The sequence below is a fragment of the Bufo bufo genome, chromosome 2 (assembly GCF_905171765.1).
Source record: "Bufo bufo chromosome 2, aBufBuf1.1, whole genome shotgun sequence".
Classification (NCBI taxonomy): Eukaryota; Metazoa; Chordata; class Amphibia; order Anura; family Bufonidae; genus Bufo; species Bufo bufo.
In genome coordinates this window covers 497,809,364-497,829,760 of record NC_053390.1, presented here as the reverse complement: position 1 = coordinate 497,829,760, position 20,397 = coordinate 497,809,364, and the positions used below count along the sequence as shown (strand labels likewise).

General features: G+C 45.6%; 1 protein-coding gene across 1 annotated transcript in view; it reads right to left on the bottom strand.

Moving 5' to 3' along the window:
- ANKLE1 (ankyrin repeat and LEM domain containing 1) overlaps window positions 1-20,397 on the bottom strand; it is a 133,603-nt gene that overhangs the window by 36,537 nt on the left and 76,669 nt on the right. Inside the window, 2 exon segments of the mRNA XM_040419840.1 lie at window positions 14,629-14,665; window positions 14,667-14,742. Coding sequence (XP_040275774.1) covers window positions 14,629-14,665; window positions 14,667-14,742 — 113 coding nt within the window.

Here is a 20,397-nt window from a genome sequence, read left to right as displayed (position 1 = left end):
CATCCCTATCCAACAGTAATGCTGAGGAAGGTCCTCAAGCAAACAGTTCATAGGAGGAAACCCACCAACATAAGAGTTGAAGATGCTGTACGGAGAAATGGGCTGAAATCCCTCCAAGCCAAAATGTGCATGACTTAAAGGGGTTGTCCGGGATTGGGGATATTTGTCTATTAGTAATCTAATAACATAAACATTACTAACATGCATGTGGTTCCTTTAGAACATATTGCTGAAGTCCTGTTTTCCTGCTTTCAATTCATGCCCGGAAGTGAGTCTTTTCTTATCTTCAGTGACGTACCGGGTCCCTAGCAGGCGAGCATAGCTTCCTCTTCCTCTGCCAGGGAGCCCGGTGACGTCACTGGCAGTCTAGATAATAATGCAGAGAGGTTGGAGGGGCGGTAACTTGTCCGGCCGCCATCGCGCTAAGCCCCGCCCCAGTCGTGACGTCCACCCCCCTTCAGCATTAACAATGAAATGGAGGAGGATTACTATGCTTGTTAGCATATTAAACTCTCCCACCAGAATTACTAGCTAATGGGGCAGAAGGCTTTAGACAGGAGAATTCCTTTCACCACAGGATGACATGGCCATGCTAATTGCATATATTGCAATTAGACAATTGCATGTTGATTGGTGTAAAAAAAAAAAAAAAAAAGATAAAACAATGGCTCAAGTTGAAAGAAAAGGTAATAATAGTGTAATCAGTCTGCTTTTTTTTATTTTGTTGATTTGAAAATAAACGGATAATCCTATTATGTAATGAGGCTGCGTTTGGTCTAGTTTAAAATAATTTTTTTAGCCCGTACTTAGTTTGGAATGAATCTTTTTAGCACATTCTCCTTTTTGGAGTTGCAGTGTGTGCATTTCACTTTCCTGTGGTTAGGGTACTTTCACATTGGCAGCAGGACGGATCCGACAGACTGTTCACCATGTCGGTCCGTCCTTCCGCTATTCGCCGTGCCGACCCGACCGCTCGCTCCGTCCAATTGACTATAATGGGGACGGGGCGGGAGCTCCGGCGCAGCACGGCAGTGTACGGCGAAAGGCCGCCGGACTAAAAGTCCTGCATGTCGACTTTTTAGTCCGGCGGCCTCTCACCGCAAACTGGCCGTACTGTGCCGGAGCTCCGCCCCATTATAGCAATAGGGAAGGAGCGGCGGTCGGCGAAATAGCGGAAGGACGGATCCGACAGGGTGAACAGCCTGTCGGATCCGTCCTGCCACAAGTGTGAAAGTAGCCTTATAAATCTGGTTTTAACTGATTGCAAGGTCAGTATATAGGTTTACCTTGAAAAACAAAAAAATGTAAAAAAAAAAAATTTATAGATTATATAATTATATATATATATATTATATGTATATATATATATATATATATACTTAACAAAATGACGAGGCAGCACTTCCAGCTTTAAGGTGACAGGGTGAAGACCCCAATAGACTTTAATCCGCAACGTTTCGGCCTGCTCAATGAGGCCTTTATCAGCTTGATAAAGGCCTCATTGGCAGCCGAAACGTTGCCGGATTAAAGTCTATTGGGGTCTTCACCCTGTCACCTTAAAGCTGGAAGTGCTGCCTCGTCATTTTGTTAAGTATATATCTTGGAGGAGGGGCCGGCCTCTGTGAGGAATTGCTACCCAGTGCACAACGTCCTGACTGTGCTGCTGCAATATTTGGGGATTTTGATTATATAGTATAGGTATATATTATGCCCCTTACAGTGTGGACCTGTGTCCGGTATGTTTATGGATGCAGGTGGAAGCGTGCCCCTTACAGTGTAGTGTGACGGTGCCGGTATGTTTATGGATCATGTGGGGCGTGCCCCTTACAGTGTGACGGTGGTCCGGTATGTTTTATGGATGCATGTGGGAGCGTGCCCCTGTACAGTGTGATGGTGTCCGGCAGGGACGTGCACACATAGGGATGAAAGGGGGCTTGAGCCCCTGCCCTTTTCATCACCGGCCCCTTAAATGCCCTCCGCTCTTACAGAAATTTTATTTTATTGGAACTTTTTTTTTTTTTCCATAATGCGCAGATGCTGGCACTCACTGTCACGTGCGCTGCGCATTAATCTTTGTTAATTATCAAGACCAGACCCGTCGGCAAGTCACGTGGTACGGGCGGCGCGCACAGGCAGTCTTCTGAGCAGAGAAGCAGAGCTGCCTGGCTGTGTGTGCTCCCGCCCGTCCTGCCCCTGCTGACAAGCCGCCTCAGAGCCTCACCGCCCGCCCCTCCCGTCAGGAATCCGGATTCAAGTGTGGGTGAGTGAAGAAAAAGAAAATGATTGATGACATACCACTGCCCTGCGGCCCTGCCCTGCTCACTCAGTTTAATTCCTCCTGTGTGTGCTTGCTTGTGCTGAGTGACTGGGTTGTTGTCTTGTGTTTGTCTTGTCTGTCGGTCTGAGTCACTGTCTGTGTGAGTGTGATGTGTCTGTCTGTGATCGCCTCCCGCTCTGTGCTCTGGCTACTGTGCTGCTGCCTGGCCTGCTGACTGAGCCTGCCACACTCACTGTCATGGAGGTAGGCCATTAGTGGCGGCTGGCGGGAAAAAACAGGGAGGGTGTATAGGAGAGGAGATGCTCTACCTGCCTGCAAAACCCACCCACTGCCCAGCACACCCATGCTTCAGTTTACAATCATGCCTTTATGGCCCAGCAGGCCAGCACCCCTGCTTTTTGGCTACTTGTGCTGCCTGCCACTGCCATCATGGAGGCTGGTAGTGGCGGGAAAAATGTACCGGGGGGGGGGGTATGATATGTGCTGCCAGGCTGCCTGCAGTGCAAACCCAGGTCCCAGGCCCATGAATCACCCCTGCAGTCTGTGGGGCCACTTCTTGCTGGTACAGTGGCACATTATTGGTGGGCAGTGGCCAGTGGGCACTATATAGGGGCATCTACTGAGGCCACAAAATAGGGGTATATGTTATATGGGGGGTTCTGTACAATGGCATTTTATACTGGGACACGCTATGCTTGCATTGCTTGGTACTATGGAAAAGGGGGAGAGCAGTAATGGGGGTCATCTACCGGGGGCACTAAGAATGTGTATTTGATGTTTGCAATAGGGATCGACCGCTATTGATTTTTTTTATTGCCGATACCGATATTCCGTGAACTTTCAGGCTGTTCTTTTCTGCCGATATTCTGTGCATTTTAATCTATTTTAAAAAAAAATTTCAACACAAATCTAGTTTATATACCAATACACATTACTTGCATTATACCGCTAAGGGGCTCATACTTACTCTTATACATATATAGTGTGTTATATGCCCTCATACTACAACACAACTACATCATACACACATTTAAATTACATATTAATGTGTGTATGTCTGATGTAGTAGGTAGGTACATGGCAGATGGCACAGCTGTATATGTATGATTATACAATAGGATGTGCACTTGTGGAATATGAGTTTATGACGCACTTTCCCTCCACCAGCCGGAGCAGTAACAGCGTAGCCTATGTACGTAGTCCCGTTTAGGGGTGTTTCAGGCAGGCCCACACACATACCCTCTCTACTGTACTCCCGCAATACTTGGCACTGGCAGCGCAAAGGCACAGCGGTGACTCTGACATTTCGGACAGGTGCGCGGGTGTGGTGGACGCAATATCGGTGGTATCGGCAGTTTATATGCCGATACCCATACTTTACAAAATCAGGAATATCGGCCGATAATCGGTCTATCCCTAGTTTGAAACTTATAGGGGACATTGAGGGCATCTTCTGGGGCACTATGTAGGGGCATTTTTATACCGGTACATTATGGGGGCACTAGGAGGAAGGGGGAAGAGGAGCACTGTGGGGCATTTACTGGGGTTGCCGTATAGGGGTATTTTATACTGGTACATTATGGGGGCACTATCCGTTTCAAATCGTTTTGATCAACTGAGCATGTTCTATAACTGTCCCCTCCCCCAGCAGCCATATCGGCCATCTTGGATGAAGTTGCCAAACATACATGTATAGAAAGTTCTATCTATCTTTCCTTCTTTCTGTATCTCTATCATCTATCTATCTCACTGGCTAGTGCTGATGGACCTGGGGTGGGAGGCCGGTGATGGCATGGATTGCAGCTTATGGCACGGGGGGGGGGGGGTTGGGCAGATGGCACAGAGGTGGGGTTGATGGCACGGGTGGGCTCATGGCATGGGGACAGATTATTGCACTGGGGCAGATTATGGCCTTGGGGGGTGGCGAGTTGATGGTACTGGTGGGTGCAGATGGCACAGAGGTGTGGCTGATGGCATGCACGGGGGGGGAGAAGCACTATTAGGGGCTCAAGACATGGGGCAGATTATTGCACTGGAGGCGGGGAGATGGCACTGGGGGGGCCGTTGGCATGGGGGCAGATTATGGACTTGGGGGGGGTGGTGAGTTGATGGTACTGTTGTGGGCCAATGGTAATGGTGGGGACAGATGGCACAGAGGGGGGGGGGGAGTTGGCACAGGGGGGGGGGGAAGAGGCACTGTTGGGGGCTCATGGCATAGGGCAGATTATTGCACTGGGGGGGCCGTTGGCATGGGGGCAGATTATGGCCCTGGGGGGGTGAGTTGATGGTACTGATGGGTGCAGATGGCACTGAGGGGGGGGGGAAGAGGCACTGAGGGGGGCTCAAGGCATGGGGGCAGATTATGGCACGGGGGGGGGGGGGGGGGGAGTTGATGTCACAGGTAAGGGGGGCAGATTATGGCACTGGGTGGGGAGGGGGGGTGAGTTGATGGTACTGTTAGATGTGGAACATTAAAAGATAAAAAACAGCATGGGTTTACTTGGTTTACTTCAGGGAGATCATGTCAAACTAATCTTATAGATTTTTTTGATTGGGTGACTAAAATAATAGATGGCGGAGGTGCAGTAGACATCGCTTATCTAGACTTTAGTAAGGTTTTTAATACTGTCCCACATAGAAGGCTTATCAATAAATTGCAGTCTTTGTGCTTGGACTCCCATATTGTTGAATGGATTAGGCAGTGGCTGAGGGACAGACAACAGAGGGTTGTAGTCAATGGAGTATATTCAGACCATGGTCTCGTTACCAGTGGGTACCTCAGGGATCTGTTCTGGGACCCATATTGTTTAATATCTTTATCAGCGAAATTGCAGAAGGCCTCGATGGTAAGGTGTGTCTTTTTGCTGATGACACAAAGATTTGTAACAGGGTTGATGTTCCTGGAGGGATACACCAAATGGAAAAGGATTTAGGAAAACTAGAGGAATGGTCAAAAATGGGCAACTAAAATTTAATGTTGATAAGTGCAAGATAATGCACCTGGGGCGTAAAAACCCAAGAGCAGAATATAAAATCAGTGATACAGTCCTAACCTCAGTATCTGAGGAAAGGGATTTAGGGGTCATTATTTCAGAAGACTTAAAGGTAGGCAGACAATGTCATAGAGCAGCAGGAAATGCTAGCAGAATGCTTGGGTGTATAGGGAGAGGCATTACCAGTAGAAAGAGGGAGGTGCTCATGCCGCTCTACAGAGCACTAGTGAGACCTCATTTGGAGTGTTGTGCTCAGTACTGGAGACCATATCTCCAGAAGGATATTGATACTTTGGAGAGAGTTCAGAGAAGAGCTACTAAACTGGTACATTGATTGCAGGATAAAACTTACCAGGAAAGATTAAAGGACCTTAACATGTATAGCTTGGAAGAAAGACGAGACAGAGGGGATATGATAGAAACTTTTAAATACATAAAGGGAATCAACAAGGTAAAAGAGGAGAGAATATTTAAAAAAGAAGAAAAACTGCTACAAGAGGACAGTTTTAAATTAGAGGGGCAAAGGTTTAAAAGTAATATCAGGAAGTATTACTTTACTGAGAGAGCAGTGGATGCATGGAATAGCCTTCCTGCAGAAGTGGTAGCTGCAAATACAGTGAAGGAGTTTAAGCATGCATGGGATAGGCATAAGGACATCCTTCATATAAGATAGGGCCAGGGGCTATCCATAGAATTTAGTATATTGGGCAGACTAGATGGGCCAAATGGTTCTTATCTGCCGACACATTCTATGTTTCTATGGTGATGGTACTTTCTATGGTGATGGTACTGGTGGGGGCAGACGGCACTGAGGGGTGGCAGATGCGCATGTTTTTTATTTTTTTTAGCATCTTCCCTAACCAAAAAAATAAATAAAAGAACTTCTGTGGTGGTCAAGCCCAAAGCTTATCTACTCAAAAGTAAGTTCTTGAAATAAATCTCTTATTATAAAAATGAGTTTCTGACTGTCTGTCTAGACTTTCTTTATGCGCGACCAAACGACTGGACCGATCTTCACCAAATTAGGCACACAGGTACATCAGGTGCCTGGGAAGGACTTACTGTTCCTGAGATATTCCCAGAAAATTACCCGCATTAGCCCAATACAAGCCAGAAAGCCTTTCACTTAAATCCAAACTGCCATTTACACGGTCACATGTCCCTTATCAGCCAATAGAAGCTCGCAGTCCTACTCCAGGTTGCCATAACTTATCACAGGTTTTAGCAGTTCACAGGTCCTTAAATATTCAGTCATATGACGTATGACTGCTCAACTACACTACTACATGCATGGGGGGCAGGGGCCACTATTAAACGGACGGGCGCTGCGGAGTTCACTGTTAAAGGGGCGGGCCCTGTGGAAGTCTCTGTTAAAGGGGCGGGCCCTGTGGAAGTCTCTGTTAAAGGGGCGGGCCCTGTGGAAGTCTCTGTTAAAGGGGCGGGCCCTGTGGAAGTCTCTGTTAAAGGGGCGGGCCCTGTGGAAGTCTCTGTTAAAGGGGCGGGCCCTGTGGAAGTCTCTGTTAAAGGGGCGGGCCCTGTGGAAGTCTCTGTTAAAGGGGCGGGCCCTGTGGAAGTCTCTGTTAAAGGGGCGGGCCCTGTGGAAGTCTCTGTTAAAGGGGCGGGCCCTGTGGAAGTCTCTGTTAAAGGGGCGGGCCCTGTGGAAGTCTCTGTTAAAGGGGCGGGCCCTGTGGAAGTCTCTGTTAAAGGGGCGGGCCCTGTGGAAGTCTCTGTTAAAGGGGCGGGCCCTGTGGAAGTCTCTGTTAAAGGGGCGGGCCCTGTGGAAGTCTCTGTTAAAGGGGCGGGCACTGTGGAAGTTTCTGTTAAAGGGGCGGGCACTGTGGAGGTCATTTTTTGATTCTAGATATAGAGTTGAGAGGGAGAATAACAGGAGTACTGCTTCACTCCGGGATTTCTAGTCCTCCATAAATCATACAGGTCCACTTCTAAAAGCGCCCTGGCTAACGATGTAAGGGGAGAGCCAGAAGCCCCGCAGTCATACTGGAACTTATCTAGGGACCTGTCTAAGCACATATTGAAGTCGCCAACTATCAATACCGGCGTTTCTGGAAATTTGGAGGTAAACTCTTAAGAACTTCACAGGAATATGGGGGAGGTATAGCCACCACCAACAGTCGAAAGTGGAATACGGAGCAATCAATACATACGAATCGACCCTAGTCATCCAAGTAGACTTCCCTAGAAATGAAGGGGAGAGTTTTATATTCCAACACACTCTTGATTGCGTAGAATAGGTGGAATGGAACAAAATGTGTTTTTTCAGAGGTAAGGTGTGTTTCAGAGAGGCACAATATTGCCGGTTGATGCATTTGAAGAGCATAGAAAACAGTATTACGTTTAGCAGATTGGTTCAGTCCCCTCACATTCCAGGCGATTATTCTAAGGGTACCCATTTATATTCCTAAACCATAAAAATAAATGCCTGCTACTACCCTTTCCCAGGCCGCACATATATATCTGTTTGTCTCTAGTGTACAAGGTCTCAATATCCCACATACACACTGGTTGGAAGGGGGGGGTGGGGTTAACAAATATAGACATTTCACATATAAAAGAGAAATTGGGGAAAAAAAAAAAAACGAACCTAAGGAATATGGTCAAACCTGCAAAATCAAGAATATCTTAAACCAGTATCAACGCTCAGCTAACAATCCCGGCATCGTCAGCACAACTTTGAGCCCCCCCGCTTCAGCTTGTCAACCCTAACTGACGGGAGTAACATATTATTATTATTAATAAAATATAATAGAGGCCCCCTCCAGCATGGAGCCAACAGGTCGCCCAATATCCCTACATACGCTTAACAGGATATCAACAATGAACAACATAATAACCGACATAATATCCCCCGACTGTATATCTTTCCATAATAAAAGGAGGTGTAAAATTATATTACAACCGCTTATGACACAACAGTTCAGGTACCGCTGCGTAGATCCTTCACAACAGAGTCCAGCCACTGACATGCTGCAACTGGATCTTCAAACATGTGCAATTTATCCTTCGCCACTACTCACAGTTTTGCGGGATATAGCATGGAGTACGGTAGTTGTAATTGACGCAGCCTGCGCTTGACATCAAGAAAACGTGCTCGCTTCTTCTGGATCCGGTTTCCATTGATGGTCAGATCAGCACAGTCTCTTGCACCTTTCAAAAAGGCATCTCGGTCCCGAAAATGAAGAACTCTAAGCAATAGAGGATGCAGTGGCGTCCCAGGTGGTGGAGGGTGAAACGGCACCCTATGTGCCCGCTCCACAGCATAGAGCTGTGACAACTTGTCTTTTTTTTTATCTTTTCTGTCAGCCATTTTTCCACAAACGCGACGGCATCGGCACCTTCAGTGCGTTCTGGCACACCTATCATGCGGACATTATTCCGACGCAGCCTGTTTTCCATATCGTCAGCATTGGAGATTAGCATGGTAACATTATGAATCACCCGCTGCATGTCTCTTTTAACCGGTGGCATCTGGTCTAATAGGTCACTTAAAGGGCTTCTGACACCCCCCAAATCTCATTTTTCATTTTTGGGCATATTAAAATCCTTATTGGACGACTATTCCCTATATAGGGCTCTTACCTTGTTCTGTGGCTTCGTTTCATAAAAAAAAAAAAAAAAAAAAAAATAAAAAAAAAAAAAAAAAAAAAAAAAAAAATCGAGCTTTTAAAATATGCAAATGACTTCACTACCAGCAAGTAGGGAGTCTACTTGCTGGTAGCCGCCGCATCCTCCTTTTAAAAAACCGCCCCCTCCGCCAGTTGATTGACAGGGCCAGCGAGCGCTCTCCTCCTCCGGCTGGCCCTGTCAGCATTTCAAATCCCGCACCTGCGCCTTACGTGTCTTCATTCGGCGCAGGCGCTCTAAGAGAAGGACGCTCGCTCCCTCAGTGCGCCTGCGCCGATGACGTCACCTCTAAACCAGAAAAAGACGACGTAATCGGCGCAGGTGCACTGAGGGAGTGCTGAGGAAGCGAGCGCCCTTCTCTCAGAGCACCTGCGCCGAATGAAAAATGAGTTTTGGGGGGTGACAGAAGCCCTTTAAGCAACCTTCCATTTCACCTATGTGTTCTTTAACTTGTTGCATGTCTTGCCTGAGTAACCCTATGTCCTCCTTCAGGCCACCCACATTTGTAGTAAGCGCAGCCAATGCAGTATTACAATGCGTCACCGCCGAGGGAGACATCTTTATAGTGGGCTCAAGTGCTGAGGCGGCCATATTGCCCTTAAGTTCACTGAGTCGTCATGGGATAAGGGTACAGATGGGTTCCGCTTGATAGCAGCAGAGTAGGTTTCTAGGACTGGAGCAGGAGTTGCAGCTCTGTAGTGTGTGCGAACTTTCAAGCCACGCTGCACGTCCGACAGCTTCACTGCCTGCCCGTTGCCATTTTGCTTTCCAGAGTGGCACATTCACAGTCCTTCCCATCCTTCTCCTTTGCCTTCTGACGTCTCATTGTGCTGCGGTAGGTTTGCGGGACACAAGGGAATCACTCCAGAGTAAAAATAAGCAGTGAAAACCCCAGATGAGCAGGGAGAAATGCAGTTTACAGGATATTCAGCCGGGAGCTAACGCCGCACTTCCGAACACATCTCTAGTCAGGCCAAGCCCCCCGTGGAGGTCATTTTTAAAGGGGTGGGTACTGTAGAGGTCACTGTTATGGGGAAACTGTTGATATCTTTTTTTTACGACACAGGGAAACATAAAATGAAATAGATGAAATATACCCGTGCGAAGCCGGGTCCTTCTGCTAGTATTTTATAATGTGATATCTCTGTCAAAGTTGGTCTAAACATGTTCATATAGTGAGTTTATTCTACATTTGCTCTTGGATTATGTCTCGTACAGAGGGCCCGAAGTATCAGAATGCGATACCAGGCGCCGTCGAATTCAACAAGCGGTAAGTATAACAAGTGACAATTAGATTTTGTAATACAATTAGATTGCATTAATCAGTATGTGTTTTATTCTAGTCTTCATCACCAGCTCACCAGCTGGATCTCGCTCACGCTGCTGGGCCGGCTCACCTGGGGCCTCGGCGTCAACAAGGGGAGGTGGACAAAGCACGGGACCAGGGCCGGCAGGAAGTATGTATATTTATATATATTCTGTTTAAAAAATATATAATTAAGTTTCAATTTTTTATTTTTTTTAATGGTTTTAGGAACCTTCATCTAGAACTGCCAGGCAGGATACCCCGGTCTCCTCCAGAGTCATAAGAGAGCCCGTGGCGGTCAGGGACGTGTTAAGTATCGAATAAATAGTTCTAATTTTGCATTGTTTTTTGTACTTTCTATAAATTTTCTTTTTTATTTCCAGGGTCCCAGAGTCTCCACCAGGGAAGATGATGAGTGTTGTCCCTCAAATCGACAACGAAACCTTATCAACCAACTGGTGGAGGAGAGTCCCACTTTAAGGGACCACACCGACCATCATCTCACCCGGCGGCTTCTAGAGGGGGATCAGCGAGTCCTTATTCACTAGCTGAGGGGAAACTCACTGCGGGGCTCAGAAACAATGTGGTAAGTACAGGCAATATGTATTTTTACCACAAGTATAAGTTAACCTAACGTCATGCTATATTTTTATATATTTTTTTTTTGTTCACATTGACAAGGTTGTCATTCGTGGCGGTCAATCCGGGACAACAAGGAGGTTCAGGCCCCGAGTGGATCCAGAGCAACCTCAAGGCCGCCATATATCAAGGCCTTGGGATTCCTACGATGGACGCTGGAGCTATTTTTTTTTTTCTAAAATAACTAGAAAACGCTTTTGCTTTCCTCTCCCTCTGAGTGCAAGGGGCTGTCTGAGACAGAGGAGCGTTTGTCCCCTCTGTTTCGGGCAACCCCCTAAGGTCGGAGGTAGCCATAGCATAGAACCTAGATTTATTTGAAGGTCAATTATTTATTTATTTATTTTTCCTACAGAAGTGCCAGCAGCATTCAGGCGCCTGAATCACCTCTTGAGGCGGACCCAGAACCGACCGCCACCCCAAGCCCTCCTGTCTGTCATGCACCTGTTCAGGACAGTCCCGGGTCCCCTACCAGGTCCCTCTGCTCAACAGAGGCTCTTAAGTTTCAAACCACATTTGAGAGCCCTGTTGAGCAGCCAGAGATCCGGTAGGAGCAGTCACAGAGACTATGTGAACCTTGTAGAGGTCGTGACTGACACTCTAGAAGGTTTTGCTGAAGAAATAAAGGTAGGAAGGGAGGACTTGATATGCCGCTGGGAGGGGTGCGGAGTCAGCGCGTCAACTCAACCCCAACTACCAATTATGCGCTAACATTAGTCCTGTGATGGACCAAATGTCGCCCGAACAGCTTCATAGCTTCAAGGTAATGGTTGAGAACGGGTCGTAGGAAATTGCGCCAATGTCAACAAACCGGTAATCAGCATCAGCAAAGGCCATCAAGATTATAGAGAAATATATTTTGTAGTTGAAGAATTCGGAGCACTTCCGGAAGGTTTTACAATCCGTAAGGTTTCCCATCCATAGCTCCGACACAATTAGGGAGGCAGGTTTCCAGGAACTTGTCTTCAATCTGAAGCCACTGTTCTGTAGTTGGATGTGGGATGTAAACCTCATGCAATACCTCCCACAAGGCACAACAAGTATCGCGGACTATATCGGAGATCGTCGAAATTCCCATCCGATACTGGTAATGCAGTGATGACAGACTTAGTCCCGTAGCAAGAAACCTTAGAAAAAATGAATATAAATATTAAAAATATACACTCACCTAAAAGAATTATTAGGAACACCATACTAATACGGTGTTGGACCCCCTTTTGCCTTCAGAACTGCCTTAATTCTACGTGGCATTGATTCAACAAGGTGCTGATAGCATTCTTTATAAATGTTGGTCCATATTGATAGGATAGCATCTTGCAGTTGATGGAGATTTGAGGGATGCACATCCTGGGCACAATAGCTCCCGTTCCCACCACATCCCAAAGATGCTCTATTGGGCTGAGATCTGGTGACTGTGGGGGCCATTTTAGTACAGTGAACTCATTGTCATGTTCAAGAAACCAATTTGAAATGATCGAGCTTTGTGACATGGTGCATTATCCTGCTGGAAGTAGCCATCAGAGGATGGATACATGTTCTCATTCTGTTTACGCCCAAATTTGGACTCTACAATTTGAATGTCTCAACAGAAATCGAGACTCATCAGACCAGGCAACATTTTTCCAGTCTTCAACAGTCCCAATTTTGGTGAGCTCGTGCAAATTGTAGCCTCTTTTTCCTATTTGTAGTGGAGATGAGTGGTACCCGGTGGGGTCTTCTGCTGTTGTAGCCCATCCGCCTCAAGGTTGTGCGTGTTGTGGCTTCACAAATGCTTTGCTGCATACCTCAGTTGCAACGAGTGGTTATTTCAGTCAACGTTGCTCTATCAGCTTGAATCAGTCGGCCCATTAAACTCTGACCTCTAGCATCCACAAGGCAATTTTGCCGACAGGACTGCCGCATACATGTTTTTCCCTTTTCACACCATCTTCGTAAACCCTAGAAATGGTTGTGCGTGAAAATCCCAGTAACTGAGCAGATTGTGAAATACTCAGACGGCCCGTCTGGCACCAACAACCATGCCACGCTCAAATTGCTTAAATAACCTTTCTTTCCCATTCTGACATTCAGTTTGGAGTTCAGGAGATTGTCTTGACCAGGAACACCCCCCTAAATGCATTGAAGCAACTGCCATGTGATTGGTTGACTAGATAATTGCATTAATGAGAAATAAAACCGGTGTTCCTAATAATTCTTTTAGGTGAGTGTATGTTCACACACACCGTATTTTTCACCCTATAAGACGCACTGGCCCCATAAGACGCACCTAGGATTTAAAGGAGGACAATAAGAAAAAAAATTTCATTAAACCTCAGATCAGATCAGCAATCAGACCCCAAATATTATCAGACCTCAGCTCACGGCCCCAATGTTAATAAGACCCTCAATCAGACCTCTGATCAGACTCCAATGTTAATAAGACCCCAATCAGAACTCAGATCAGAGCCCAATATAAAGACGCCCCCCCATTCAGACTTCAGATGAGACCCCATGCCTCATATCAGCCCCCTGGTATATCTCATAACCTCAGCCATATTTGATCAGCCCCAACCATGCTTCAGCAGCCCCTAGCCTCAGATCCCAAAAGCTGTGCTGTGAACCAGCGCTCACAGTGTGAGGTCACAGAGCACCCTCACGCTGTGCGCAGCCACTGCACAGCCAACAGCCGAGGACCAGGGAGCGGTGAGTACAGAGCCTTCACAGAGTTCCGTGTCTTCCGGTACTAATGAGCGCTTCCATAATGGAAGCGCTCAATTAGTATTCACCCCATAAAATGCAGGGGCCATTTTTTTCCCCCACTTTGGGGGGAAGGGGGGAGTGCGTCTTATGGGGGAAAAATACGATATACGCTGTACAAAAAAACATTAGGGACAAACTTTAACTTATTGTCACCATTAGCCGCTCTTCAGGAGGAATTGCCCTTCTGTAGCAGGTATCTTGTTTTTCGATGTTGTCGAAATGTGCTGCAGTAGCTGGTCATAACTCTCGACAGACATGCGCATATAATTGAAAATATTTTCTGGGATGAGCACGAAGCTCCAAGTACAGGACAGAAAAAACGCCTCTGGTCATGCGTTTGGAAGATATCGGGTGACCCAAAACCGGCGCAGTCTTCTTTCCTGGGCATGTCTTCTCCATCTTGTTTCAGGATTAGTAACCTCAATCGCAGACGTATGTGTGCAGGCAACATGGTCCCAAAACACAGAGCCTGATTGGAGGTTTCTCTGCTTAAATACACTGTAAAAGTGGTGGACACTTTGAGACACGCCTACTCTTTGAAAACTGATCCACTAAATGGAAGTGAAAACAGAAACAAACATGACGAATAGATCCGCTTTGCAGACGGATCCGTTTGAACGTATTTGTCTTAATGGGTTCCGTTCGCCTCCGTTTCTAATGGATCCGTGAAACGAGAGTGTGAAAGTAGCCTCAACTAGGCAAATTCTACATAAATCAGGAGTAACAATAATTAATCTGTGGCCAATGACATGAGATCTTTTCTACTGTGATAAGTAACCTAATAGTTACTTTCAGATGTCCAATGTAAAATAAATAAAAAACAAACAGACAAATGAGAACATATAAAAAAAAATTTGAAATTCAGTCCAGATCTCGTCAACTACCCTCTCCCATTTTGACTGATATAAAACATGCCAAGTCTAATTTTAGTTGGTCAATTTTTCCACATTTCAACATCCTTACTAAAGGTACAGTATGATCCATACCTTCTTGCAGCTACCCCTGTAGTAAGTAAGTGCCTCATATAGATGGACAGTATGGTCGAGATCGCTTTCCTTTGCCCACGTAAAAAAACAGAGCTGACAAAGGTACGAAAGCAATCATGTGGAGATATGTCACGACATCGAGATGGCAGATTTCGAGTGACCCTAGGAAGAAATTTCAGACTTGATCAAAAATTATATTTAACCCTTTGCTGCCATGGGAGGTTTAGACATTTTGCACCTTTGGTACCCAGGACAATTTTAAGTTTTGCTACCTACAAATAAATCACAAATTATGATATAAAAAGTCTACACACCCCTGTTAAAAGGTCAGGTTTCTGTGATGTAAAAAAATGAGAAAGATAAATCATTTCAGACTTTTTCAACCTTTAATGTGACCTAGAAACTGTACCACTCATTGAAAAACAAACTGAAATCTTTTAGGTGGAGGAAGAAACCAAAGAAACTAAAATAATGTGGTTGCATAAGTGTGCACACCCTCTTATAACTGGGGATGTAGCTGTGTTCAGAATTAAGTATCACTTTCAAAATCATGTTAAATAGGAGTCAACATACACCTGTCTTCATTTAACCACCTCAGCCCCAGTGCTTAAACACACCTGAAAGACCAGGCCACTTTTTACACTTCTGACCTACACTACTTTTACCGTTTATTGCTCGGTCATGCAACTACCACCCAAAATGAATTTTACCTCCTTTTCTTCTCACTAAGAGCTTTCATTTGGTGGTATTTCATTGCTGCTGACATTTTTAACTTTTTTTGTTATTAATCGAAATTTACGATTTTTTTGCAAAAAAATGACATTTTTCACTTTCAGTTGTAAAATTTTGCAAAAAAAACGAGATCCATATATAAATTTTGCTCTAAATTTATTGTTCTACATGTCTTTGATAAAAAAAAAATGGTTTGGGTAAAAGTTATAGCGTTTACAAACTATGGTACAAAATGTGAATTTCCGCTTTTTGAAGCAGCTCTGACTTTCTGAGCACCTGTCATGTTTCCTGAGGTTCTACAATGCCCAGACAGTACAAACACCCCACAAATGACCTCATTTCTGAAAGTAGACACCCTAAGGTATTCGCTGATGGGCATAGTGAGTTCATAGAACTTTTTATTTTTTGTCACAAGTTAGCGGAAAATGATGATTTTTTTTTTTTTCTTACAAAGTCTCATATTCCACTAACTTGTGACAAAAATAAAAAACTTCCATGAACTCACTATGCCCATCAGCGAATACCTTGGGGCGTCTTCTTTCCAAAATGGGGTCACTTGTGGGGTAGTTATACTGCCCTGGCATTCTAGGGGCCCAAATGTGTGGTAAGGAGTTTGAAATCAAATTCTGTAAAAAATGAACAGTGAAATCCGAAAGGTGCTCTTTGGAATATGGGCCCCTTTGCCCACTAGGCTGCAAAAAAGTGTCACACATGTGGTATCTCCGTATTCAGGAGAAGTTGGGGAATGTGTTTTGGGGTGTCATTTTACATATACCCATGCTGGGCGAGATAAATATCTTGGTCAAATGCCAACTTTGTATAAAAAAATGGGAAAAGTTGTCTTTTGCCAAGATATTCTCTCACCCAACATGGGTATATGTAAAATGACACCCCAAAACACATTCCCCAACTTCTCCTGAATACGGAGATACCAGATGTGTGACACTTTTTTGCAGCCTAGGTGGGCAAAGGGGCCCATATTCCAAAGAGCACCTTCGGATTTCACTGGTCATTTTTTACAGAATTTGATTTCAAACTCCTTACCACACATTTGGGCCCCTAGAATGCCAGGGCAGTATAACTACCCCACAAGTGACCCCATTTTGGAAAGAAGACACCCCAAGGTATTCGCTGATGGGCATAGTGAGTTCATGGAAGTTTTATTTTTTGTCACAAGTTAGTGGAATATGAGACTTTGTAAGAAAAAAAATAAAAAAAAATAAAAATCATCATTTTCCACTAAGGCTACTTTCACACTAGCGTTCGGGGCTCCGCTTGTGAGTTCCCGTTTAAAGGCTCTCACAATCGGCCCCGAACGGATCCGTCCAGCCCTAATGCATTCTGAGTGGATGCGGATCCGCTCAGAATGCATCAGTCTGGCTCCGTTCAGCCTCCGCTCAGCAGGCGGACACCTGACGGATCTGTCTGTGCAGACACCAGACGGATCCGCTCCTAACGCAAGTGTGAAAGTAGCCTAACTTGTGACAAAAAATAAAAAAATTTGAGGAACTCGCCATGCCCCTCACGGAATACCTTGGGGTGTCTTCTTTCCAAAATGGGGTCACTTGTGGGGTAGTTATACTGCCCTGGCATTTTCCAGGGGCCCTAATGTGTGGTAAGTAGGTAAATGACCTGTGAAATCCGAAAGGTGCTCTTTGGAAGTGGGCCCCTTTGCCCACCTAGGCTGCAAAAAAGTGTCACACATGTGGTATCTCCGTATTCAGGAGAAGTTGGGGAATGTGTTTTGGGTGTCATTTTACATATACCCATGCTGGGTGAGAGAAATATCTTGGCAAAAGACAACTTTTACCATTTTTTTATATAAAATTGGCATTTGACCAAGATATTTCTCTCACCCAGCATGGGTATATATGTAAAATGACACCCCAAAACACATTCCCTACTTCTCCTGAGTACGGCGATACCAGATGTGTGACACTTTTTTGCAGCCTAGATGCGCAAAGGTGCCCAAATTGCTTTTAGGAGGGCATTTTTAGACATTTGGATACCAGACTTCTTCTCACGCTTTGGGGCCCTAGAATGCCAGGGCAGTATAAATACCCCACATGTGACCCCATTTTGGAAAGACACCCCAAGGTATTCAATGAGGGGCATGGCGAGTTCATAGAAATTTTTTTTTTTGACACAAGTTAGCGGAAATTGATATTTTTTATTTTTTCTCACAAAGTCTCCCTTTCCGCTAACTTGGGACAAAAATTTTAATCTTTCATGGACTCAATATGCCCCTCACGGAATACCTTGGGGTGTGTTCTTTCCGAAATGGGGTCACATGTGGGGTATTTATACTGCCCTGGCATTCTAGGGGCCCTAAAGCGTGAGAAGAAGTCTGGAATATAAATGTCTAAAAAATTTTACGCATTTGGATTCCGTGAGGGGTATGGTGAGTTCATGTGAGATTTTATTTTTTGACACAAGTTAGTGGAATATGAGACTTTGTAAGAAAAAAAAATAATAATTCCGCTAACTTGGGCCAAAAAAAATGTCTGAATGGAGCCTTACAGGGGGTGATCAATGACAGGGGGGTGATCAGAGAGTCTATATGGGGTGATCACCACAGTCATTGATCACTCCCCTGTAAGGCTCCATTCAGATGTCTGTATGTGTTTTGCGGATCCGATCCATGTATCCGTGGATCCGTAAAAATCATACGGACATCTGCATGCAGCCTGACAGGGGGGTGATCAATGACAGGGGGGTGATCAATGACAGGGGGGGTGATCAATGACAGGGGGGGTGATCAATGACAGGGGGGGGGTGATCAATGACAGGGGGGGGTGATCAATGACAGGGGGGGTGATCAGGGAGTCTATATGGGGTGATCACCCCCCCTGAAGGCTCCAGGGAGACGCCTGTATGTGTTTTGCGGATCCGATCCATCTATCAGTGGATCCGTAAAAAATCATGCGGACATCTGAATGGAGCTTTACAGGGGGTTGATCAATGACAGGGGGGTAAATCAATGACAGGGGGGTGATCAGGGAGTCTATATGGGGTGATCACCACAGTCATTGATCACGCCCCTGTAAGGCTTCATTCAGACGTCCGTATGTGTTTTGCGGATCCGATCCATCTATCAGTGGATCCGTAAAAATCACGCGGACATCTGAATGGAGCTTTACAGGGGGTTGATCAATGACAGGGGGGGGGTAATCAATGACAGGGGGGGTAATCAATGACAGGGGGGGTAATCAATGACAGGGGGGGTAATCAGGGAGTCTATATGGGGTGATCACCACAGTCATTGATCCCGCCCCTGTAAGGCTTCATTCAGACGTCCGTATGTGTTTTGCGGATCCGATCCATCTATCAGTGGATCCGTAAAAATCATGCGGACATCTGAATGGAGCTTTACAGGGGTTGATCAATGACAGGGGGGTAATCAATGACAGGGGGGTGATCAGGGAGTCTATATGGGGTGATCAGGGGTGATCAAGGGTGAATAAGGGGTTAATAAGTGACAGGGGGGGGGTGTAGTGTAGTGGTGCTTGGTGCAACATATTACTGAGCTACCTGTGTCCTCTGGTGGTCGATCCAAACAAAGGGGACCACCAGAGGACCAGGTATATTAGACGCTGTTATCAAAACAGCGTCTAATATACCTGTTAGGGGTTAAAAAAAAAATCACATCTCCTGCCTGCCAGCGAACGATCGCCGCTGGCAGGCTGGAGATCCATTCTCTTACCTTCCGTTCCTGTGAGCGCGCGTTCACAGGAAATCTCGGCTCGCGCAAGATGACGCATATATGCGTGACTCTGCGCAGGGCTGCCACCTCCGGAACGCGAATCTGCGTTAGGCGGTCCGGAGGTGGTTAAAGTGCCTCTGATTAACCCCAAATAAAGTTGGTCTTTCCTGACATTTTCTTAGTCACATCCCACAGCAAAAGCCATGGTCCACAGAGAGCTTCCAAAGCATCAGAGGGATCTCATTGTTAAAAGGTATCAGTCAGGAGAAGGGTACAAAAGAATTTCCAAGGCATTAGATATACCATGGAACACAGTGAAGACAGTCATCATCAAGTGGAGAAAATATGGCACAACAGTGACATTACCAAGAACTGGACGTCCAGTGCTCCAGACTAAAAAAAATACCTAGTAGCCATTGGCTCCTGAACTGAAAAATTTAGGAGCCAAATTAAATTTATAGTCGCCAAATCGCGTAGGGTTGTTTAGATACCAAAATTTTTATTCGCTCTCGACACCATAAATAAGTATTGCGATACTCAATACCACGCGAAAAAAAAAAAAAAAAAAAAAACACCAAAAAAAGCCGCGTGCATGGCACATTTTATGAAATGTTCGGCCCATAATAGAACAGTCCTGTCCTATTTTTTGGGGTGACAAGGTGAATAAAAAATGGCTAAATCGCATGGTTTTTATTTATTTATTTCTGTTACGGCGCTCACCGCATAGGAGATATTTTTTCATAATTTAATAGTTTAGACTTTTCGGACGCAACGCTATGTAATATGTTTATTTATTTATTGTTTATATATTTTATATGTAAAATTGGGAAAGGGGGAATTGAAACTTAAAGGGCTTCTGTCACCCCACAAAAGTCATTTTTTTTTTTTTGGATAGTTACATTCCTTATAACGCGATATAGGAGAATATAATCTTATCACTTACTTTCATGCGGCCGTTTCTTTAGAAAACAAAGTTTTATAATATGTAAATCCGGTCTCTACCAGCAAGTAGGGCGTCTACTTGCTGGTAGCCGCAGCAGAAAACCGCCCCTTCGCCGTGTTAATTGACAGGGCCAGCCGTGATCTCCTCCTCCGGCCGGCCCTGTCAGTATTTCAAAAATCGCGCGCCTCTGTTCATTCGGCGCAGGCGCTCTGAGATGAGGAGGCTCGTCTCCTCAGAACTCCCTCAGTGCGCCTGCGCCGATGACGTCTTCTCTTTCGGTGATGTCATCGGCGCAGGCGCACTGAGGGAGTTCTGAGGAGACGAGCCTCCTCATCTCAGAGCGCCTGCGCCGAATGAACAGAGGCGCGCGATTTTTGAAATACTGACAGGGCCGGCCGGAGGAGATCACGGCTGGCCCTGTCAATCAACACGGCGAAGG